The sequence below is a fragment of the Delphinus delphis genome, chromosome X (assembly GCF_949987515.2).
Source record: "Delphinus delphis chromosome X, mDelDel1.2, whole genome shotgun sequence".
NCBI lineage: Eukaryota > Metazoa > Chordata > Mammalia > Artiodactyla > Delphinidae > Delphinus > Delphinus delphis.
The window spans coordinates 27,047,663-27,072,782 of NC_082704.1; the positions used below are offsets into that span (position 1 = coordinate 27,047,663).

The window sequence follows — 25,120 nt, forward strand, 5'->3', positions numbered from 1 at the left end:
AGCTAGATCTCAGTGTTCTAGCCCTGCTTTGCTACACCCTGCCCAGCTCAGCTTCGTGATATGCTTTGGACGCACTTCTCCGGCTTAACCTTGGCGCTCTGCCTCATTTCTGCCTCCCGGTCCCCTGTACCACACGCATGCATGCAACACACACTCTGGCTTCCTGTGCCACGACTCTTGGGCCCTGCAGACCCCTCCTATATGGAGTCAGTACCCAAGAGTTTAGCCTTTGAGTCCTCATCTTAAAATGAATACTTGTCCTAAAATATCATAAGAGAGCACACGACAAGTTTCTCTCACCTCCTCATTTTACAAATGCAGGAACTGGACTTCCCCAGTGGTCCAGTGGTTAAGACTTCATGCTTCCACTGCAGGGGGTGTGGGTTCGATCCCTGGTTGGGGAACTAAGATTCCACAAGCCACACAGTGTGGTCAAAAAACAACAGCAACAACAACAACAGAAGAACATAAATACAGGAACTGAGGCCCAGCGAGGAGCTATGTCTGGGGCAAGGCCACAAGGATAATCTGTAGGAAGGGCACAATCAGGACACAGGCCTTCTGATTCCCAATCAAGCACTGCTCTCAATTTTTCATGTGTATCTTTTTCCTCGTCATCAGGTTTAGCATAGCACTTAATGGGCTCTGGAGTCAAACTACCTCAGTTTAAATCCCGCCCTCACCATGTACTTGCGTGTGACCCCGGGCAGTTACTTAGCCTTTCGGTTTCCTCATCTACCAAGTGGGGGAGGAGTGAAAATAAATAGTACCTACTGCACAGGATTGTTCTGAGAATTAAATGAGACGGTGTATGCAAAACACTTCAGTATCTGCACATATTAAGTGCCCAGTAAATGTTAACTGTTTTATTTTGTCATTGTCTCCATGGCCCCTAAAACAGGACTCAGTATATAGTAGGTCTGCATGAAGATTTTGGGGTGCAAAGAGAGAGGCCCTGGGAAATAATATTCTGACTTTGCTGTCTGGTTCTAATGGTGGGTTCTAACTCTAATGGTCCTAATTCTAATGGTGGGTATTTTAGGCCATGGAGAAAGGGGGAGATCTGGGGACCAGAGAACCTTCGGAAAACTCTTCCTGTAGCTCCAGATAAACAGCTGCTTCTTTGCCCTGTGGCAGGGCTGTCTGTGGAGTTAAGGGCTAAGGAAATCTGAGGATTTAAAGACCCCTAAACATGACCTTGACTGAGTTTGGCCAGGGCTCTCAGATTCTTGGAGGCACGTTTATTTCCGTGGGCCTGGGCCCCTTGGCGACAGCGGCACACCCTTTCTTCTGCCCGTCCCCTCCCTGGGGTGACGCAGTTCACTCTGAGACCTCTCTCTATTTTAGCCTGGAACTGGGAGACCAAAGGCTATTCATCATAACCATGAGGTGACTGCCTCTCCAGCCCCCTCCCTCCCTGTGGGCTAAAGGACCTTAGATAAGACCCCAAAATTACAAGCTGGCTTCACGAAAGTCACAGATCGTTCAGCTTGGGCTGGGGTCACATTCTTTTTTTTTTTTTTTTTGCATCATAAGGAATTGTTATTTTTTTATTTATTTATTTTTTACACAGACACTGTACTTTATTTTTACAAGAGATAGACTGACACCAAGCATTGTAAATGTATGACCACAACAAAAGCAACAATGATTGCAATGACCAAACATGAAACACACACTATGTCATATTGACATTCAGTCCAGGAATCCTCCACTGTAACAGCTCCTTTACTTTGCAGTGAAAATTGATGTGTATATTTTTTGCCTCTGAGTCCTTGTGGGATTTTTTTTTTAATCCAAACAGAAAGGGGGACACATTCTTGTGGCTGAGTTCTCTTCCTCCTTTATCTCCCCTGCGTCTCCCGCCACGTAGAAGTCACAGCCTGCCTCAGCACCACCAACCTCTTTTCTTCTTCTTTTGCCTTTTTTCCCTCCTTGGAGATTTTTCCCCCACCCCCAACTGATGGCTTGTTGCCTGCTGGGAGCAGTGATAACAGCAACCACAACAAATACAGGATAAAACAAAAAACCTCAGACATACTCTGCTTGGGATGGACTTGAGAGCTGGTGGAGAGTTTGGGTCTAGAGCTCTTGGCATCCAACATGCACTTAAAGCTGTGACATCTATCCTCAGGGCCCCTCACCTCAATTCTGGCTCTTCCTTGAGTCTCTCAGGGTCCCCATGCTTCTCGCGCCCCTTGCTGGTACCCCACTTCAGCCTGGCCACCCAAGGGGCCCATGCTATAGACCTATCCCCTCTTAATATTTTGTGATCTCTCATCACAATATATGTGTCCAGTGAGCCATTTCTAGCAGGACTCTCTATTGTTAAAATGACCAACAAATCTTTGGCAAAGATATTAGGGGCTGATAATGACCTGGCGAGTTATCCTGCTTTCAAATCCTGTAATGGGCTAATGCATGAGATTCTTTGGGGTAGGAGTGAGTGGTCATTTAATACTTACCAGATTTTGCCAAGTAAGGAGGGAGCAGAGTGTAGTGGTCAAATCACGGGCTCTGAAATCCTCCAGAACTGGATTTGAGTCCTAGCTCGATTACTTGTATGGCCTTGTCCAGATGACCTAATTTCAGTGAGACTCGGTTTCCTCATCTGGGAAATGGGGCTGAAAATAATAAAAACGAAATAACAAAGCCTACCTCATAGGGCTCTTGCGAGATTCAATGAGATAATGCATGGAAAACCATTTTCACAGTGCCAGGCTGGCACAGAGTTAGGACTCAGCAATTTCATTCATTGTATTAATTGTGTAATATGAATTGCCCTTGACTGTGAAAGAGCAGAGCTTTTAATTAGAGGCTATGTGGATTGACAAGACAGAATAGGACTCCCCATCAACAAGGCTCTGAGGCCGCTAAGGAGACGGAAGAAGGAACCTTTGAGGACAAGTTCTCTGCATTACTAACCCCTGCCCCCAGCAGAAGATCTAAGGGGTTAGGGGTGGCATGAGTTGGGCCTTTCTGTGCTTCTCCTGGTTTACTCTAGGGGTGAGGTACAGTGAGGAGGAAGGGAAGGCAGAACTGGAGGCAAAACCAGAGCCCTTTTATTTTTATTTTTTTAACATCTTTATTGGAGTATAATTGCTTTACAATGGTGTGTTAGTTTCTGCTTTATAACAAGGTGAATCAGCTATACATATACATATATCCCCATATCTCCTCCCTCTTGCGTCTCCCTCCCCCCCGCCCTCCCTATCCCATCCCTCTAGGTGGTCACAAAGCACCGAGCTGATCTCCCTGTGCTATGCGGCTGCTTCCCACCAGCTATCTATTTTACATTTGGTAGTGTATATATGTCCATGCCACTCTCTCACTTCATCCCAGCTTACCATTCCCCCTCCCCGTGTCCTCAAGTCCATTCTCTACATCTGTGTCTTTATTCCTGTCCTGCCCCAAGGTTCTTCAGAACCATTTCTTTTTTTTTTTTTTTTTACATTCCATATATATATGTTAGCATACGGTATTTTTCTCTTTCTGACTTACTTCACTCTGTATGACAGACTTTAGGTCCATCCGCCTTACTACCAATAACTCAATTTTGTTTCTTTTTATGGCTGAGTAATATTCCATTGTATATATGTGCCACATCTTCTTATCCATTCATCTGTCGATGGACACTTAGGTTGCTTCCATGTCCTGGCTATTGTGAATAGAGCTGCAATGAACATTGTGGTCCATGACTCTTTTTGAATTATGGTTTTCTCTGGGTATATGCCCAGTAGTGGGATTGCTGGGTCATATGGTAGTTCTATTTTTAGTTTTTTAAGGAACCTCCATACTGTTCTCCATAGTGGCTGTATCAATTTACATTCCCACCAACAGTGCAAGAGGGTTCCCTTTTCTCCACACCCTCTCCAGCATTTATTGTTTGTAGACTTTTTGATGATGGCCATTCTGACTGGTGTGAGGTGATACCTCATTGTGGTTTTGATTTGCATTTCTCTAATGATTAGTGATGTTGCGCATCCTTTCATGTGTTTGTTGGCAATCTGTATATCTTCTTTGGAGAAATGTCGATTTAGGTCTTCTGCCCATTTTTGAATTGGGTTGTTTGTTTTTTGATAGTGAGCTGCATGAGCTGCTTGTAATTTTGGAGATTAATCCTTTGTCAGTTGTTTCATTTGCAAATATTTTCTCCCATTCTGAGGCCAAAATATAGCAGAGGGAGGAACACTTCCAAACTCATTCTATGAGGCCACCATCACCCTGATACCAAAACCAGACAAAGATGTCACAAAGAAAGAAAACTACAGGCCAATATCACTGATGAACACGGATGTAAAAATCATCAACAAAATACTAGCAAACAGAATCCAACAGCACATTAAAAGGATCATACACCATGATCAAGTGGGGTTTATCCCAGGAATGCAAGGATTCTTCAATATACGCAAATCAACGTGATACACCATATTAACAAATTGAAGGAGAAAAACCATATGATCATCTCAATAGATGCAGAGAAAGCTTTTGACAAAATTCAGCACCCATTTATGATAAAAACTCTTCAGAAAGGGGGCATAGAGGGAACTTACCTCAACATAATAAAGGCCATATATGACAAACCCACAGCCAACATTGTTCTCAATGGTGAAATACTGAAACCACTTTCTCTAAGATCAGGAACAAGACAAGGTTGCCCACTCTCACCACTCTTATTCAACATAGTTTTGGAAGTTTTAGCCACAGCAATCAGAGAAGAAAAAGAAATAAAAGGAATCCAAATTGGAAGAGAAGAAGTAAAGCTGTCGCTGTTTGCAGATGACATGATACTATACATAGAGAGACCTAAAGATGCTACCAGAAAACTACTAGAGCTGATCAATAAATTTGGTAAAGTAACAGGATTCAAAATTAATGCACAGAAATCTCTGGCATTCCTATACACTAATGATGAAAAATCTGAAAGAGAAATTAAGGAAACACTCCCATTTACCACTGCAACAAAAAGAATAAAATATCTAGGAATAAACCTACTTAGGGAGACAAAAGACCTGTATGCAGAAAACTATAAGACACTGATGAAAGAAATTAAAGATGATACCAACAGATGGAGAGATACACCATGTTCTTGGATTGGAAGAATCAACATTGTGAAAATGACTACACTACCCAGATCCCTTTTAAATGGAAGCGCTGGAAGAGAAAAAGACACAGAGATAGATGACCATGAAGATTGTTCTCCTAAGTCCAGTATCCCATGAGGGCACTCACCTCTGCACCCAGGGGCATGAGCAAACAGACATCCCGGAGCTAACTAGTTGGCCTCGAGCCTGCTGAGAGCTGCTGCCGCTCCTGGCCCCTGCTGTGGAAATGCCAATCATGCCAATGACCTCGGAAAGCCCTGATTTGTACATGGACGTAGTCAAAGCCTGGGTGGAAGTCGGCATCACAGCCCTACCACCCCGAGTGAATGCTGCCAGTCAGTGGGGTGACTGTCCACGTCAGAGCCATTCTGATTACTGGTGGCTTGAGGGGTGGGAGTTCTGGAGCTCATTGTGTGATCTGAGGGGCAGCCGTCTCCATCGTGGAGTCCGAGGACTGCATTTCAAGAACTGGGTGAATCTCTGGTGTCCTCCCGCCAACCCCACACAAGGAAAAGAAGAAGGGGGAGTGATCACGCTCTGCTAGAGGTTAGCTTATTTTACAACTAGTAAGGGGAAAGGGGGCCCTTTCTCATACTTTCATTTCAGGTGGAGCCCAGGTTCCTCAATGAGTTGGCATCCCCGCAAAAGACACTTCCTCTAGAAGTAGCTGGGTTCTTCCCCTCCCTCTCCCTGGGTCATGCCTCGGAATGATCAGCTCCAAGGTTCTTCATCCACTGATTGGTGGATACACAACACACACACCTGGTTGGGGGAACAGAGTATAGCCGTATTTGAAAGGAGTTGGAGACATTCTCTTGAAGGTCGGGAAAGCCATGTCACACAAGGTGAGCCTTCAGGGGGTTAGTTTGTTCTAACATTTTGGCAAGGTCTATCCAACCTGCTCAGCCGATAACCCACTTGAGAGAGTGGCAACTTATGTTCTTCATAAAGAAGTGTTTGTGGCGGGATGGGTTGGGGAAGGGTTGCAAACAGTCCCCTCATGGGCCTCTTACCAAGTTCTGCGTTGCAGCTTACATAGCTCCAAACCTGCCCCACTTTTTGCTTCATTCTCAATTAGAGCTGGGGCCCATAGGGCTTGCATTCATATTCTAGTCCTATTCATTGCTGTGTAACAGATGACAAAAATTTGAGTGTCTTACCACACAAATTCACTATCTCTCAGTTTCCATGAGTCAAGGGACTAGGCATGGTTTAGCGGGTCCTCTGCACAGGACCTCACAAGGCTGCAATCAGTGGATGAGCCAGGGCTGAGGGCTCATCTGAGGTTCAGGGTTATCTTCGAAACTGACTGGTTATTGGCAGAATACAGTTTCTTTGAGGCCCCTACTTTCTTTTTTTAAATTTATTTATTTTACTTTTGGCTGCGTTGGGTCTTTGTTGCTGCACGCGGACTTTCTCTAGTTGTGGCGAGTGGGGGCTACTCTTCGTTGCGGTGCACGGGCTTCTCATTGCAGTGGCTTCTCTTGTTGTGGAGCACGGGCTCTAGGCGCACAGGCTTCAGTAGTTGTGGCATGCGAGGTCAGTAGTTGTGGCTCGCGGGCTCTAGAGCATAGGCTCAGTAGCTGTGGCGCACGGGCTTAGTTGCTCCGCGGCATGTGGGATCTTCCCGGACCAGGGCTCGAACCCGTGTCCCCCGCATTGGCAGGCGGATTCTTAACCACTGCGCCACCAGGGAAGCCCGAGGTCCCTACTTTCTTGATAGCTGTCAACCAAGGGTTGCTGTCAGCCACTGCCATTCTCTGCCACTTGGTCCTCTCCACAGCACGGTACTTCGTTCCTTCAAGGCCTACAGGAGCGTGTCTGCTGCAGCTCTCAATCTCTCTGACTTCTGTGTCTGACCTCTACACCCTCTTTTCAAAGAGCTCACCTGTTTAGGCCAGGCCCGCCCACACTCAAGGGGAGGGGATGTACAGGGCATACAGACCAGGGAGGCAACAACCTTGGGGGCCATCTGCCTACCACAGACTCTATGAAAAACATTTCATCCTATCAGATTGTTTTTTTAAAAAATGAGGCCAGCTGCTTCTCATTAGCATTCCCCACTCTGGGAAGGCAGAAAATCTGTCAAGCAAAGTCTTCTGAATCCTTGAATCTGAACCACGCTGTGGTTAAAACATTTCAATAACCTTGGAAGACAGGCCTTTTTCCTTGTTTTTCTCGCTATTTTTCCCCCCCTAGAGCCCTTGTTCAGTCCTTCAGTCAGTTTGAGAAGGAAAAGGCAGTTCTGGGGCTTAAGCCCCTGAGGTTGGCCTAGAGAGAGCAGGCAAGCATTTACATAGTGACTGATAATGCAGCTTTATATCTCGGCTGGGCCAGACTCCCTGATGACCATTATTACAGGACTTTATCCTCTTTGGAAGTGGTTCTGGAGGCCCCTCATCCTTCACTGGATAAAAACGTACATTATTTCCTCTTTCCTTACACAGCTTGCCAGCTTTTTCATGGGACTTCATGCAGAGGGGTCTTTTGCTGCAAGTGTGTCTTAGGTTGTCCCTGTATGTTTAAACAAGGGGGTCATTTCCCCACTGATGCCTATTTGTCACTGCATGCCTCCCCCAACTCCTGCATTCATCCATCCATAAAAATGCACAGTGAGAACCTTCCACATGCCTGGTGTCGTGCTAGGTGCTGGGGGTCTCCAGATACGTGAAATGGGGTCCTTGTCTTCAAGGGGATATCAGCTATGACAGGGGCACGTACAAGGGGCGAGAGCGTGAGGCAAGGCTGGTAACCTTTGAGCTGGATTTTGAAGAATGTGTAGGATTTCAAGGTTGTAGAGCTGAGGGAGGCGAGGTTCCGGGCTAAGTGAACAGCCTGTGCAGAGCACAGAGAATGCAAAAGAACGTGGTGTATTTAGGGAATGACTGGTGATTCTGGGAGACCAAACCATGAGGGTGGGAATGGGGTTGGACTGCTGGAGAAGGGAGGGGGGCAGGGAGCACCCGATCGCTGAGAACTTTGTGAAGAACTTGGCTTTTGTCCTGCAGGCAGCAGGATGTCGGTGAACTAGTCTAAGCTCATGGTCAGATTGGTATTTTAGAGAGAGCGTTGTGACTTTTTTTTTGAGATACCACTGAGGTGACATTTTGCTAAATATCATAAATAAAAATAGAGACCAGCCTGGAGGCAGTGCCGAGGCCGCTATTAAAGAGCCCTGGTATAATTAAGGAACCAATTCACTTTAAACTTATATTAGCCATGAGACACATGAAAGAAATACAGTCTTTTGTCCTCTGTGAGGAGATACTGGGGAAGCAGAGCTCTGGTTAATAAGTCAGCCTGGGGTAAATGGAAAGAAGTTTTGCCAGTGGTGGTATCTCTTCCTGAAACCTCCTCTAGGAGGATCTGGGCCTCGCCCAGCTGAGTGGGGCTCCACACACAGGAGTCTCGTGTCCGGGACACCCGGGAGTATGCTCTCTGTGACAAGGACAAGAGGCGCCCACCTTGCTGGGAGGGAAGGCAGGGCCTGCTAAGCTGGCAAGGAAGGAGCTTCCCGCCCCCCCACGACAAGTCTTCCTTTGCGTCCTGTAGCATGCCTCGACTTCTCAAAAATTTCTGACCACAAAGATGGTTCTTACGTTACTTCTCCTTCTTTCGCTGAATGTACGCATTCATTGAACAAACATTTAGCAGGTGCCTGACAGATGTACCAGGTACCATTCCAGGTGCTGGGGGATCCAGTGATGAACAAAATGGACAAGGCCCCTGCCCTAATGGAATTTACATTCTAGTAGAGGAGACAGATAAGAGACTGTAACTAAATTAATATAGAATATAATTTCAGACATCGATGAGTGCTACGAAGATGTTAGTAAAGGATAATGTGATGGAGAGAGACTAGATGCTTTAACTAGGATGATCATGGAGGTCCTCTCTGGGAGGGACCCTTTGAGCTGACTTGAATGCTATAAAAGAGGCAGCCATGCAGCTAGCTGGGGAAAGAGCCCTCTGGGCAGGGGGAGCAGCAAATGCAAAGACCCTGAGATTGAAAGGGACTGGCTGTGTTGGGGATTAGCAAGAAGGCCAGTGAGGCTGGAGCACAGGGAGAAAGTGGGAGGGTAACAGGATGGGTGGTCAGTCGGGGGGACGTGGGCATGGGGCCAGAGCACATAAAACCCAGGAGGAGTGAGTGTGAGGGGACCCAATCGGCCGATATGCACTGTTAGGTGGAGATGTTGGATAGACAGTTGGCTATAGGAATATGGAGTTCAGGGATGAGATCCAGTCTAGACATAGAAATTTTGGAGTTCAGTGTCTAGATAGTATTCATAAGGTGTGAATGAGATCATCTAGAATATGGTAGTCCCTAGACCCATGTGACTACTGAGCAGTTGAAACGTGGCTAAGTCCGAATAGAAATGTGCTATACGTGAAAAATACAAACCAGATTTCAAAGGCTTAGTATGATAAAAAGAACATAGAATATCTCATTGATACTATTTTTTATAATGATTACATGTTGAAATGATAATATTTTGGTTCTACTGACCTAAGTAAAATATATTATTAAAAGTAACTTCACCTGTTTCTTTTTGCTCTTTTGAACGTGGCTACTAGAAAATTTAAAATTACCTATGTGGCTTGCAATTGTGGTTCACGTTAACATTTCTATTTAATGGCGCTGGTCTAGGAAATGACTGTAGATAAAGAAAAGGGCCAAGGGTAGAGCTCTCGGGTGCTACAACATTTCAGAAACAGGGAAAGGAGAAAGATACAGCAAGGGAGGTTGAGAAGAAACAGCCAGTGAGGTAGGAGGAAAATGAAGGGAGTGTGATGTTCAGAAAGGCAAGTGATAACATTATTCAAAAAAGAGGGAGTGTCACATGCTGCTGGGAGGTCAAGTAACAGATGGGTGGATTGAACGAGAGCAGTTTTAGTGGAGCGGTTTGGAAGCAGTTGGATTTGGAAGGCCTGTTGGAGAGAGTGCAAAAGAATAAGAGGTGAAGACATAAAGGTAGTAAGTATAGATAACCTTTCAGAGTTTGGCTTTAAAGGGAGGCAGAGAAATGGGTGGTAACAGGAAGAGGATTTCGAATCAAGGGGAGGTTTATATGTTTTGTTGTGGTTGTTGCTTTGTTTGGAAGAGGAGGTAGCTCAGCTGACGGTTCTACTGTCCTCAGGGCCTGCAGTCGGGGATACAAGGTAAGTATGCCAGAAAGAATTTGAGACAGTTTAAACTCAAAAGTTAGTTAGATCCAATGATTCTATTAGCGCTCCAGGGATGCAGATGCCGCCATGATGCCCTCTTTCTTTGTTCTCCCTTTGTCTTTCATATTTTTCTCTTTGGTTATCATTCCCCTTTCTTCTTCTGCCCCTGACAGTGGTGGGTCAGGGGCAACGTTAGCCTGCTGTGGCCCGGCATTTTGGAAAATGGGCTTCTTTTCCATGGGCTTCTCTAAAGCTCAGAGGTAGTTTATTTCCCCAGTGTCTAAGAAGCGTTTCTTAGTGGCAGGGGCTGGGGTGCCGCCATGTTTATTAAGATGGCCCAGGGGCTCGCCAGTGATGTGAATTGCTCCTGGCCCAAGGAATTCTCCTGTTCTCCCGCTGAATTTCTGAGGGCCTTCTGAATTTCCCTACCCCTCTGCTCTGTCCAGATCTCCAGATGGAACTTGTGTATGTGTGTGTATATGTGTGTGTGGTAATTAGTGAGCATTGTGTGGGCCTGGGGTTGTCATCTTCAGGTAGAATTATGATATTGGCTCAGAGTTTGAGTGACTTGGATAAAGTGTCGATACCTTTCAGCCAAAGCCCACCTGCAACACACCTGGTGTTGAACAAGCTAGGTTTATTCCTCATTGCAGCGAGAATGAACGTACAGTGTGGGGAACCTTAGGACTTCTCAGTGAGAGGGTCTCAAGCCATCTTGACACCAGGACCCTGTCAGCTCTCCCTGTGGTTTGGAAGCTTTTGCTTTCCAAAGGCCTCAGTCACTCTCAGTGGGTGACCTCTCAAATTCACCTTAACCTCAGAGCCTGTGGTCACCCCTCTCTAGCTCCAGAGAAGTATCAGGGACTTAACGGCTAGAGGGCAGCACACGATGGGCCTGGAGCCCATCCATGAAACAGCAATGGCAGCTTGACTGTTTCTGGGAGCAGGACAGATCCAGTGTAGGGAGGGGGGCTCCAGAATCTACTTAATCCAACCTGATGGTACTTGAGTCAGACACATCGAGACCCCAAGGCGAGCTGTGAGGAGGGCAGTCTCTGCTTGCCTCTCCGCGGCATTCTTGCTCTTTTCTCTGGGTCTGCTGATCAGATCCCCCCTCCCCTCCACCCACAAACTCCCATCAAAAATGTCAGCATTGATTTATAAAGGTTTGATTATCAACTGACATGCTTCCCTGGCTAGAAGGCTAGACTGAAAATGTACAGTAGGCTCTCAATTGATTATCTGCACTAGTGGAAAGGAGCCCAGGGACAGATAATTCTCCCGTGATATAGAATCAGAGTCATGGGAGGATTATCCTTTCGATGGTCACTTTGGTTGTTTCCCACTTTGGACTGCTTAAAACAATGCTGTGATAAACATTCTTGCATATATATTTTTGTGTACAAGTGTGAGTATAGCTACAGGGTGAAGTTCTAGTGGTGATGCTACTGGATCAAAAGGTATGTGTATTTTTAACTTTTGATACTGTGAAATTGGTCTTCAGAGAGCAATTTACACTTCATAATGTATGAGTGTGTCCACTTTTCTCATCCTTGTCAGCATGGAATATCATCAAAATTAAAACTTTTGGACAATCTGATAGGTAAAAATGTTAACTTGATACTTTGATTTACATTTCTTTAATTATGAGTAGGACTGAACTTTTCTTTATGTATTTCTTTTTCTGTAAACTTCCTGTTGTATCCTTTGCCCCATTTTATATCCAGTTGTTTGTCATTTATTGGTTTATATGCACTCTTGACAAATTTAGAAAATTGGCACCTTTATCTATATTTGTTGTAAGTATTGCTTCCTAGTTTGTTATTCTTCTGTAAACTCTTTACTCTTTTTGGCCAAAAGTTAAAAGGTTTTATGTAGTCAACCATCTCAGTTTTTTTCTTTATGGCTTATCTATACAGTTTTTTCTGCCTGGGCACACCCATGAATAGTAACAGACCTCCAAATGTAATGGGCCCCAACACAAAGCAATAGATCAGGTTTTGTACATTTGCCTTTTATATTTTGGTAACAGCTTTATTGAGCTATAATTCACATATTATACAATTCACCCATTTAAAGTGTACAAGTCAATGCTTTTTAATATATTCAAAGATTTGTGCAACCATCACCACAATTAATTTTAAACATTGTCATCACCTCAAAAAGAAACCCTGTACTCTATCACTCAAAAAAAACACCCTCGTCCCTCTAGCCCTAAGCAAGACACTTTCTGTGTCTATGTGTCTGCCTATCCTGGACATTTCATATATGTGGAATCATTGTCTTTTTTTTTTTTTTTTTTTTTTTTTTTTTGGCGGTACGTGGACCTCTCACTGTTGTGGCCTCTCCCGTTGCGGAGCACAGGCTCCGGACGCGCAGGCTCAGCGGCCATGGCTCACGGGCCCAGCTGCTCTGCGGCATGTGGGATCTTCCTGGACCGGGGCACGAACCTGCGTCCCCTGCATCGGCAGGCGGACTCCCAACCACTGCGTCACCAGGGAAGCCCCATTATCTTTTTTAAGGAAGAATAATTCTCTCTAATGGCAATTTCCTTTGTATATCTTTTCTTGCATAGTTTAAGAATCTAACTGGAGGATAAGGAGTAGGGTAGAATGATTGTATTATATCCTAGATAGTAAATGATTTTTTGTTTTTTCCTCTATATTTTATTTTAGTGATTGAACTATAGCTGAATCACTAAGTGAAATTTCTGGCAGTATGGAAGTTCTGGAGTCCAGTGATGAGGGTAAGTAACCCAATAAAATCTTGGTAACTAGAACTAGATTTGTTTAATGTGTTTAACCCCTAGAAAAAGAATCAAGTCACAGAAAACAAGTTCATATCAAATTTCTAATGACACTAGACTCAGTCCATATTTAGTTTTCCATCTTCTAATCTCTTCTCTTTCATCTCAAACTCTGATAGTCAAAAGAGTTTTGTCTAGGCCCTGCAATCTTCTTTGGGGATGGTTAGCAGGTTCCATTTACTAAGGCATGAGAAGAATTTCTGCTTAATCAGAAAAAAAAAAATCAGAGCAGGCCAGGATCTGAGAGATTCAACTGAGGTTTTGCTGTAGATAGGAATCCAGACTTAACCAACAGATAAATTTGTAATTTGAGGAGTCAAGGGGGGATAGTAACAAAGAAGCCACCATAGGCTTCTGCTAAATGGGAATCAATTTACAAAAATTTCTTTTGCAAAACCTATCCATTGCATAAATTATGGTGCCACCTGTGAATGATAGGAGACCATGAGTGGGGTAATAGAGAGGCAAAGGTCACTAAACAATGATACGCTTTACTGACACTGGAAAAAGGTGGGGGGAAGGGGAGGAACCATAAGACATAAGATGAGCCATTGCCTTTAAAGGCAGAACTGAATTTAACAGTTCACTGGGTTGTTCTTCAATGTTTGCTGAGTTTTCTTAGTGTGGTGCAGAAGACTTGGTCTGGAAGGACAGAGAGAGGGGAACCTTCTTGTGGCTTCCTGGAGGCTCTTCATCTGTGTCACCATTGTTCAGTATTGGGTCTCAGAGAGACTGATTAGACACTCAAAAGTTTGTAGTGAATGAATGAATAAATGAATGAATGATAGGCCTCCTCACCAAGGCAACCCCAACTGCCAAATGAACTGATCTATCTTTCTGGATATGAGCTAGACAGGTGCCTAGAGAAAAAGGTGTCATTGCGCTGCATCCTGATAAAGGGTGGAGGTGAGGAAATGCCCTTTCTCTGTTCCCAAGATGTTTTTCTCACAGAGACCCAGCATTTGGGTACATGCTTAGTATTAGTCATTGCCAGCCAGAGAATAAGGTGCTGTTGGAGGTTGAAGGGAAGAAAGGCTGGTTAGAAGAGTCTTCTTTCCAAGCAGCAACACAAGAGAACAAGGTCACCGTTATGCGCGGTGCATTTTGAAAGCTCAAGTGCAACCCAGAAGGGCTGCCTGTGTGCGTGGTAAATAAGCAAATACACAACCCAAAGCAATGATCTCTTCATTGGATTTAAGCGTGTTCTTGTCTGGGGGAACGGGAGAGGACTGCTTCCATGGGCTGTTTTCTGGTCTGTGATGCCCTGCAGGCCCTCGGTGGATGAGGATGTTGAAAGCTACTGCCTGTTTGGGGATATGTAGTCCTTGGGCTTGGACAGAGAAGTCAATGGCTTCGTTACAGAAGTCCAAACAGCAGTCAGCTCACTGACCACCACTGCTGTGCCTTGTGGTGGCATAAGTTACCCAGTGTATAGGTGACCTCCATAGACATTGCTGGATACAAATGTGGGTTTTGACCCAAACCTGCTGTCTAGGTCTATCCACCCTTTACACTTTCAGCAACTTTGGAAACCAGCCCACACAGGGCTCAGCTGCTGGCAATATATTTTTAAAAATAAATTTATTTATTTATTTATCTATCTATTTTTGGCTGTGTTGGGTCTTCGTTGCTGCACGCGGTCTTTCTCTAGTTGCGGCGAGCGGGGGCTACTCTTCGTTGTGGTGCGCGGGCTTCTCATGGCGGTGGCTTCTCTTGTTGCGGAGCACGGGCTCTAGGCGCACGGGCTTCAGTAGTTGTGGCTAGTGGGCTCTAAAGCGCAGGCTCAGTAGTTGTGGCACACGGGCTTAGTTGCACGTGGGATCTTCCCGGACCAGGGATCGAACCCGTGTCCCCTGCATTGGCAGGCGGACTCTCAACCACTGCGCCACCAGGGAAGCCCCAGCTGCTGGCAATTTAAAGGCACCCCTTTGCAAAAGAAAGTTTGAAAGGCCAATTTACACCAGTGAATATATGGCAAGTGTCTCGGATTCCATTAGGGTTTCGAAAGTAACATAGCACGTGGACAGTTCCCACCTTTGTATCTCACTCCCAGGGTCTCCATACACGGGGTCTGGTGCTGTCGGGGATGGAGAGCTCTCCTAAGCCAGAGCAGGCTGAAGACTTGGACTCTTGCAGCTGAGCTGGATGTCTGGCAATGGGTTGCTTAGTAAGGCTATGTCCAATTTTCAAGTCACTGCCCCAGATCAATGGGCAGCCCACCCCACCTCTTGGTGTCTCCCCAACTCCCTACCAACGAAGCTATACCACCACTATACCCAGAGCTACCCCCGAGGGAGGAAAGGAAACATTCTTTGCCTCCTAGTGGCCAAGGTTGAAAGAAACATGCATTGCTAAGGTATTTTAAATCCTCGTGGGAAAATAAGTTGTTTCTGCCGAGCAAAAAACGGAAGACTGGGGAAACATTGGAATATACGCATACTTAATTTTTAACACCTTTTACAGTTCTATAGTCACTAGTCATTTGGTTAATTTAGGAACATAAAAATGTGTTAATGCATAATTTGGTTTGCTCATACAATGACTATGTTTGGTACATTCAGTTTTACAACCTGAAAAGTTTATTAGAAGTGTTTTTATTCAGTTCTTAAGTGTTTGTAGATTGTGTCACCTACTGATTCTGTCCCCTCTGTCTCTGCTGGTTTGTGAAAAGCAGGTTTGCAACTCCAAATCGTCTAGCTTTGCCCTCCTCCCTTCCATTCTGGGATTTCAAAGCAAGAAGGGCAATAATCATTATGTTTCCAAACACTCTGAGCAGAAAGTTGTTCTCGTTTCAGAAAGCCGGAAGGAGATCCATCTGTCAAGAATCGATAAATGTCATTCCTTCTGTTTGAAAAATGGCAGTGCCTGCAAAGGCTCCTTCCCGCTTGTGAGGGGACGCTGCCCAGTTCATCCTCACTGGGCAGGAGTATTTAGTGGTGTGTTGGAGTTACCTTACGCTGGCTTGGGAGGCTGTGCACATCTCTCCCTAAATGTCATGTTAGTAGCTTGAAATTGACCATGATGGGAGGATTTACACCACAGAAGTAGGCAGACATTACAAATAAGGGCATTTTCCCCAGAGATCCAGTTGGTAAATACATCTCAGCAAAAAACTGATTCTAGTGATTAGTATAGTATAGTAATCAGGATTTTACAGAAAAATCGCACTATTTCATGGATTTTAGAAATCCTTTGGGGGTGGGAAGATTAAGAAAGAAGGCCGGAGAGCAAAATATAGATTACTTTAGAGCCAAGCCTACTGCATCCTGTATACTTCTCAGCACTTTCACGTTGAATCCTCACAGTGGTTCTATGAGGTCAAATAGCATTTTAAATAATTTATTATCATAGAAATTAGTTTAATTTTGTCCTTAAAAAATTGAAGAAGGAAGCTTGGGAAAACATGTTTCCTATTGTACCTTTGCTCTTTATTCTGTCTATCTCAAGGTAGAATTGCCAAGTTTATCCTAACCATGACCCTATCTGTATAGGTACATCCTAGTAGATGAGAAATTCCTCAAACCATTCAAAACTGAAGTTACTTAAGCAACGATTACCAAGCACACAGGCCTACCACCTTCTTGTATTGCCCCAAGCCGTGCTGGCTTCTGCTTCTAATCATGTATATTTTAGAATTCACTATTGAGTTATAGATATGGGGTTCTTCCCCTTATCGCTAGATAGATAGAGTAGATGGATAGAATTGATAGATCAATTCTACAGATAGAATTGAATCTGGTCTTAATAGACAATTATTGATTCCCTAATTTTATCTCACATTTATTAGCATTTACTACATGCCAGATCTTATGCCAAGATCTTTACCACATTATTTATCATTTATATCAACCCCAATAAGGGCCAGTGTATAAATTATAGGATGCTTAAGGATGGCGCTGCCCAGTGTTCTCAATCTAAGGGAAGTGACAAGCTGTGTTGGTACTCTGCACCCCTCAGTGGACTCAGTTGTCTCTCGAGTGTCACAGCGTGCTGTGCACTGTGCTAGTTGCTACAGAGGATGCTAAAGAGGCCCCGCCTACAGCCTAGATGTGGGAGACAGTAGCTAAGACGTAGAACCGTATCTTATTTCTTTCTCACTGATACCCAAAACATAGTAAGTGCTTGACCTTAATAAACGTTCATTGAATAGGTGAATGAATGAATGAATGCGCAGACTAGAGAACATTCAGATGCAAAACTTGTGGTGCCGACGGTCAAGTTTTAGGTGTACAGAGAGGAGCATGAATTGTAGTGATGGTGGGAAACTGGACTTAAGTCGGGCCTTGAAGTTTAGAAACCTTTCGAATAGGCAGGCCTAGGATTAATCAGTACACAAGCTGGCCATAGCGTTCAGCGCTAGAAGGAGCGCTACTTCAGCATTTCCCAAAGTGTGTTTTGCCAGACATTCTGCATACACGCGTTGGAGAGACAACACCGTTACCCCGTTTCTTGGCGCTACACCATACACATAGGCATGCTGAAGTTTCAGAAGAGTCTTGTTGCAAAGCACACCCTTAAACTCTGTTTAATCAGCATTTCCCAGATTGACGAGACTGCAAACCCCCTTTTCATGCAACAGACCTATGAGTATCCCTCTGAACGTACTCTGGGAGATGCTGATTAGCGTGATCCCCTCATTTTCCAGCTGAGCCCCAGAGAGGTTGAGTGACTTACCCGAGGTCACAGAGCTAATCGATAGCAGAGCCAAGCCCGGGATTCCAGAGTTTTCTGACTCTTCGGTGGTGCGTTCCGTCACACCACTCAGTCTTTCTAATGGCAGCCTTGTCGGCAATTCCCTTGGCCGGACCCTTCACTGCCGCTGCAGCATTGCTGTGCTGACAAGAGCCCTTCCAGAGGCCAGGCTGTTGGAAATTGGAATGAGACACCTGAGTTGGTAAATTATTGCATGCGAAGCAGTAAGAGTTGGTTCCTTGCCTCTGAAGAATGCAGTGCAAACTCCCCTGCCTTTTCCCCTCTTCTACTGAGCCCTGATAAAGATATATGTGTTTACTAGGAAGCTCAAGAAAGCCCAAACAAAGCCTGAGGAGCATTTAAAGCTCACATTCCTTACTGCTGCAGAGGGCACCAGCACTGTAGATAATCTGAACCAATCAGTAATAATTGAAGAACATACACAATGCACATAACACACACACACACACACACACACACACACACACACACACACTCACACACATCCTCCCTTGCAAAACTCTTTCGTAGGTGATTTTGTCATGTCCTTTGCACAGGGAGCTTCTTTGCCCAGCAGCCCTTTCTTCCCCGTTCCCAGCCCTCTCCCTTGCTCATAAATCCCTTCCTTGAGGACGTCTTCCCTGACTGCACCAACCCCACTGCACTCACTCCTTGGGTCTGCATCCTTTCAGCACACAGGTTGGGCAGTACCAACTCCCACAGGGATTTCCAAGGGTCCTGAAGAGTTTGTCACATGTGGAAGCTTCGCTCCCCAACTGGATCACCATGACTCCAGCGACCGGGGTACCAAGTGCTTATGTTGGCTCAAGAATTGCTGCCTATGAATGAACTTCTTAGGGCCAGGAAAGAGGTGTGTGTTCATAGTTGAAACTGAGTGGCAAGTGAACGCATGGTGAGTTGAGCCAGAATAGAGGCTGCCCAGAGGCCACAAGCTGGGATCTGAGCTTCTGCTTTCACCAGAAACTCAGCTACTTTGTTAGTGAGTTACTAAGAGGAGAACAAACCGGATGAATGGTGCTGTGGGCACTGGGGATGAGGGCCGAGACCTGGAGGGCCTCTGGGATCATACTCCTCATTCCTGCAACGAAGGCCGTTTCCTCTCCTGTCTTCCCTTCCACCATCACACTCTGCCTCACTTTCAATTCTAACTTCCAGGAAAGGAGAAATCCAAATTTAAAGGCTTCAAGAGGTTTTTTGGGAAGAAGAAGAAAAAAGAGCCTGAAGATGCCCAGGGAAAGAGGAACCTGAAACCAAACTTGTCCAGCGATAGTACTAACCTCTCTTCCGTGAAGCCAGTTTGGGAAGGTCGACAAACCGAGCCTAGGTAAGCTCCGGTGGGGTGGGGAGTGGGGGCGGGGCAAGGGGCAGGTAGCTAGATCCAGGTCCCCCTTTGGCAGCCAAGTCTCCAATGGGCCTTTGGTCCCAGGGACTCTTGGCCTCCCTGCCTGTGGGAGCTGGGCCTGGAGGTCTTTCCCTGTATGCGTGTGTGTGTGTGTGTGTGTGTGTATATATATATATATATACATATATATACATGTTTGCCGTCTGGGCTGCACAGCTCAGTGGGTTGCATGGAGTATGACAAATGCATACCCCCTCCCCCAAGAGTGCTGCGTGAGAGGGTGCGGGTAGATCAGGGCAAACTGCGCAGTCACAGCTACAATGAGATGTAGGGGCCTACCATTAGTTAGGAGCCAGAGGACTCTGTTTCATAAGGTAAGGACGGCCTCCGTCGTTTAGGAAGCTTGAGCTGGTTTGCTTGCCCAGCCCTCAGACTCCAGATCTTCTAATGTGTGATTAAAGTCTTAGATAGTGAAGCCGTCTAGCTGGGTTGGGGCATAAGGATGAAATCACTGTGTTAACGTAAAAACAAAAAAGCAAGCAAGCAAAGAACCCAAATTCATTTCTCCCTCCATCCCAGGAGACTGGGGTAAATGCTGTAACTGGTCACAGAAGGTATGGGGAAGACTGTTTCTCAGCCAACATTGCCACTCCTATTCAAATTTTCATCTTTGAAGCCTCAACTTCCACATCTTATTGTGGAAAATCTGGACACCCAGTACCTGCAGCTCTTCCTGGATCAATTGGATTCCTGTCTGTGGAGTTCCACTTGGGTCTGTTCCCCTGGCCTTAAATTCCAGACTTATCTGGACTCCCTACAGAGCTCACGTGTACTGCTACCCATTCCCTCAAGGCTTTACTTGGAGGTAATGGGATAGTTAGCAAACATGTTATACTGCCCACTCACAGCACGTAGGTCTCCTTAAAAAGGACCTTACTGAGTGCATTGAATGTGAGGTATTTCAGATAGCTTTACTAGCAAGGGAGATGGTTTTGCAAAGGGGCTTGCCTCATACCTCACAAATCATACCATTATAGACCATTGCATTAGCGGTCTAAGGAAAACTGAGACTAGCCCTAAAAAAAACCCAGAGGGTGAGGTGGGAGAGGGAAGTTTGGGTTTATTCTGATTTGTCTCTACAAATTGGCAAGGGCTGTCTCTACTGAAGTTCTACCTTGCCCCTTTTTACTTGTGCCTCTCCCTCCAAAATGGTCCACTTAGTCTGATGTATTCTCCAGACTAAGAAGGTGTGTGCGTGTGCACCTCTGGGGCGGGGAAGGGAGGAAAGGAGAGTGAGAGCGAGTGGGTGTAAGTGCATGAACTAGTTCATACATGAGGAAGGGTGTTTTTCTAAGGACCTGAGATTGGTCTTTTTTTTTTTTTTTTTTTTTTTTGCAAGGAGCGTGAATTAATTAAGAATATACCTTAGGAGGCCTGAAGTTCACCCCTGACCCGAACCTCTTGCTTAATTGCTAGGGGAGAAACCCTGGAGAATATCACTCGGGAGTTAGGGAGATCAGATCCATTGAAGCGATCCATTGAAGCGATCAATCATAACAAAACTTATGGCCAGCTCTCTCCTGTGCTGTACAATAGGTCCAGTATCTATTTCCAAGAGTGTTTTAAGCTGTATCTGATAGAACAGACAAATCCCATTCCTCTATTTGATTCTTTCGTGGGTGCTGGTGTACTACACTTTATTGCCTTTAATTAAGGCCAAGATTTTATTTAGATTTGGGATGTGTTTTCTTTGCCTCCAGGGAGTGGACAGGAGGTTTGGTTTCCGACAGACCTGACCACAGCTGGTGCTAATGTAATCCTTTGATCAGGGAGGGCTTGACACTAGACAGCCAGTGCAACGGTTATACTCTGGCTGACGCACGGCATGGAAATGACAGAGTTTCTAAGCCCACTTATGGCCTAAGATTTCCTTGCAGTTTTTCTGCACAAAGCAGGGGAGGTGGAGTAGTCACAGATCCTACACTGGTCTCAAGCCTGATTTGAGCCAGCAGGTCATAGAGAAGCAGTGAATGGAAGTGTGTATGTGTGCGTAATGAGCGAACGTGTAGAGATGCTCTCCCAGTGCTGCATCAGAAACAACTCCATTGTGTTCCTCTGGAGTCACGTTAATTTTCTGCTATTTTCATAAAGCAGAGAACCTTGCCTTCACCACCAGGGCCACCTGGGTAGGAGAGTTTTAGGGAAAATGTGGGTAGGACTTTACTACAAAGTGGCAGACATCTGCCTCCTCTCCTCCCTGCTGGCCCACAAGCCACCTTAGCATGGGTGCCATTTTAATCCCCAGAACACCACATTGTCCTCGGAGTGTGTCACAATCAAATATCCCATGTGCTCATCCCTCAACCAGGCAGGCTAACAACGACAAGGTGGGTGCTAGCCCTACACTGCCTGAGCTGCTACTCTAGTTAGCATTTACAGATTCTTTTTAAAAATGCCAACCTACATGTATAATTTGGTAAGAAAGGTAATAAATGGAAAAAAAGTATTTGAGGTATTAAAAATTACTTTAACAACATTTTCATCCCTCCCTAAAAGAACCCCTGTACCCATTAGCAGTCAACCCCAGTCCAGTCATAGGTGGCCACTTATCTACTTTCTGCCTCTGTAAATTTGCTTATTCTGGATATTTCATATATATGGAATCATACAATATATGGTCTTTTGTGACTGGCTTGATTCCCTTAGCGTGTCTTCAAGAGTCATCCATGTTGTAACATGTATCAGTACTTTATTCCTTTAAAAATTGAATTGTATTCCACTGCCTGGATATATTGCACTTTATGCACTCATCAGTTGACATATATTGGGTTATTTCCACCTTTGGGCTATTATGAAGCATGCTGAGTTAGATATGTGTCTAAGTTTTTGGATAGATATATTTTTATTTCTCTTGGGTCTATACCTAGGAGTGAGGTTGCTGGGTCACATGGTAAGTTAATGTTTAATTTTTCAAGGAGCCACCAGACTGTTTTCCAAAGTGTCTGAATTCTTTTACATTCCCACCAGCAGTGTATGGGGTTTCCAATTTCTCTACAACCTTGCCAATACTTGTTATCTTAGTTTTGTTTCTAGCCATTCTAGTGGGTATGACGTGGCATTTCATTATAGTTTGAATTTGTATTTCCCTGCTGACTAATGATGTTGAGCATCTTTTCATGGGTTTGTTAGCTATTTGTATGCCTTCTTTGGAGGAATGTTTATTGAGATCCTTTGTCCATTTTTAATTAGGTTATCTGTATTTTTATTTTTTTATTTTTTGAATGAAAGATTCTTTAAATTCTATTGTGCTTTACAATTTTCAAAAGTTTCACACACATGATTTCATATAATCCCATAGTAATCCTTTTCTCCCCTTACCTCTATATTGCCCTTCCACCTTCCCTCTTCCCACTGGTAACCACTAGCTTGTTCTCTATATCTGTGAGTCTCCTTCTTTTTTTGTTTTATTCACTAGTTTGTTGTAGTTTCTAGATTCCACATAGAAGTGAGATCATACAGTACTTGTCTTTCTCTGTCTGACTTATTTCACTTAGCATAATGTCCTCCAAGTCCATTCATGTTGCTGCAAATGGCAAAATTTCATTCTTTTTTATTTTTATTATTGAATTGTAAGAGTTTCTTGTATATTCTAGATACAAGTCCCTTATCAGGTATACAGTTTTTCTCCCATTATGTGGGTTGTCCTTTGAAGTACAAAAGGTTGTAATTTTGATGAAATCTATTTATCTGTTTTTTTTCCTTTTGTTGCTTAAGTTTTTGGTGTCATGTCTAAGACTCCATTGCCAAATGCAGGTTATGAAGATATACCCCTATGATTTCTTCTAAGAGTTCTGGCTCTTATATTTCGGTCTTTGACCCATTTGGAGTTAATTTTTATATATGGTATGAAATAAGGGTCTAACTTCATTCTCTTGCATGAGGCTATCCAGTTGTCCCAGCACTATTTATTAAAAAAACTATTCTTTCCCAATTGAATGGTCTTGGCACCCTTCTTGCAAATCAGTTAACCATAGATTAATGGGTTCATTTATGGAATCTCCCTTCTATTTCATTGATCTGTATGTCTATCATGCCGTACTACACTGTCTTGATTACTGTAGCTTTGTAGTGAGTTTAAAATTGGCAAGTGTGAGTCCTCCAACTTTATGCATCGTTTTCAAGATTGTTTTGGCTATTTGTGGTCCCTAGCACTTCGCTTTGAATTTTAAGATCAGCTTGTCCATTACTGCAAAAAAAAACTTAAGGCAGCTGAGATTTCTAAAGAGATTTTGCATTAAATCTGTAGATCAATTGGCGGAGTGTTGCCCTCTTGACAAGATTGTCTTCCAATTTGTGAACATAGGCTGTCTTTCCATTTATTTAGATCTTCTTTAATTTCTTTCATCAGTGTTTTATAGTTTTCAGAGTATAAGTTTTACACAGCTTTCATTAAATTTATTCCTATTTTATTCTTTTTTATAAAAAATTTTAAATTGAAGTATAGTTGACACACAATATTGTTAGTTTCAGCTGTACAACATACTGAGTCGATCAAATACATTATGAAAGGATCACCATGAGAAGTTTAGTAGCCATCTGTCACCGCACAAAATTATTACAGTATTATTGACTATAGTCCTTATGTTGTATAGTACATCCCCGTGACATTTATTTTATACCTGGGAGTTTGTATCTCTTAATCCCCTTCACCTATTGAGCCCAGCCCCCCACCTCCCCTCCTCTCTGGCAACCACTAGTTTGCTCTCTGTTTCTATAAGTCTGTTTCTGTTTTGTCTTGATTTTTGTTTTGTTTTTTAGATTCCACATATAAGTGAGATCATACGGTATTTGTCTTTCTCTGTCTGATTTATTTCACTTAGCATAATAATCTCTAGGTTCATCCATATTTTATTCTTTTTGGTGGTATTGTAAGTGGAAGTGTTTTCTAAATTTCACTTTTGGATTGTTCATTGCAAGTATATAGAAATACAATCAATTTTTATATATTGGTCTTGTATCCTGCAACCTTGCTGAACTCATTGATTAGCTCTAGTAGTTTTTAATGGGTTCCTTAGGAGTTTTATACACAAGATTATGTCATCTGTGATTAGAGATAATTTCACTTCTCCCTGTCCAGTATGGATGCCCTTTATTTCATTTTCTTACCTGATTTCCCTGGCTAGAACCCAGTACAATGCAGAGTAGAAGTGGTGAGAGCAGACATCCTTGTCTTGTTCTTGATCCGAGGGAGAAAGCATCCAGTCTTTCATCATTATGATATTAGCTGTGTGTTTCTCACAGATGTTCTCCGTCAAGGTTGAGTGTATTTTTCATGAAAAAATGTTGGATTCTACAAATGCTTTTTCTGCATCTATTGAAGTGACCATGTATGTGGTTTCTTCTTTTTATTCTATTGATATTGTATATTACATTAATTGGTTTTCATATATTAAAGTAACCTTGCATTCCTTGCAAGTCCTACTTGGTCATAGTGTATAATTCTTTTTATATGCTGCTGGATTCAGATGGCTAGTATTTTATTGAAGAATTTTGCATCTATATTCATAAGATATATTGGTTTGTGGTTTTCTTTTCTTGTGATGTCTTTGGTTGAAAATTTTAAAAGGTGAAATATATTTCCACATCCCCAAAGGAGTGTCTTGTGCCTTTAGCCTTTCATTTGCTTCTAACTTTCCCCTGATTTGTCCTAACGTAATTCTTATCAACCTGGTTCCATTCCCAATCAGAAGGTGTTTCCATCTGGGTTTAGCAAGCTGGAGGTGAGTAGGGTGGGTGCATAAGATGAATTTGAAAATAGGACAAATATATTGCAGAACCCTTGTGTGAAAGAGGAAAAGACCTGGTGAATGAAAGTATCCAGCATCTGGGCACATATGTGATATATATATATATATTTTTTGCGGTACGCGGGCCTCTCACTGTTGAGGCCTCTCCCGTTGTGGAGCACAGGCTCTAGACGCGCAG

The 25,120-nt window shown here is 43.9% G+C and overlaps 1 protein-coding gene across 1 annotated transcript in view; it reads left to right on the forward strand.

Annotated features, from left to right (window-relative positions):
• Window positions 1-10,029: 10,029 nt before the first annotated feature.
• Window positions 10,030-25,120, forward strand: part of KIAA1210 (KIAA1210 ortholog) — a 36,281-nt gene continuing 21,190 nt past the window's right edge. The window contains 3 exon segments of the mRNA XM_060001986.1: window positions 10,030-10,080; window positions 12,950-13,020; window positions 18,949-19,117. Of these exon segments, the coding sequence (XP_059857969.1) occupies window positions 12,993-13,020; window positions 18,949-19,117 (197 nt within the window). The 5' untranslated portion in view covers window positions 10,030-10,080; window positions 12,950-12,992.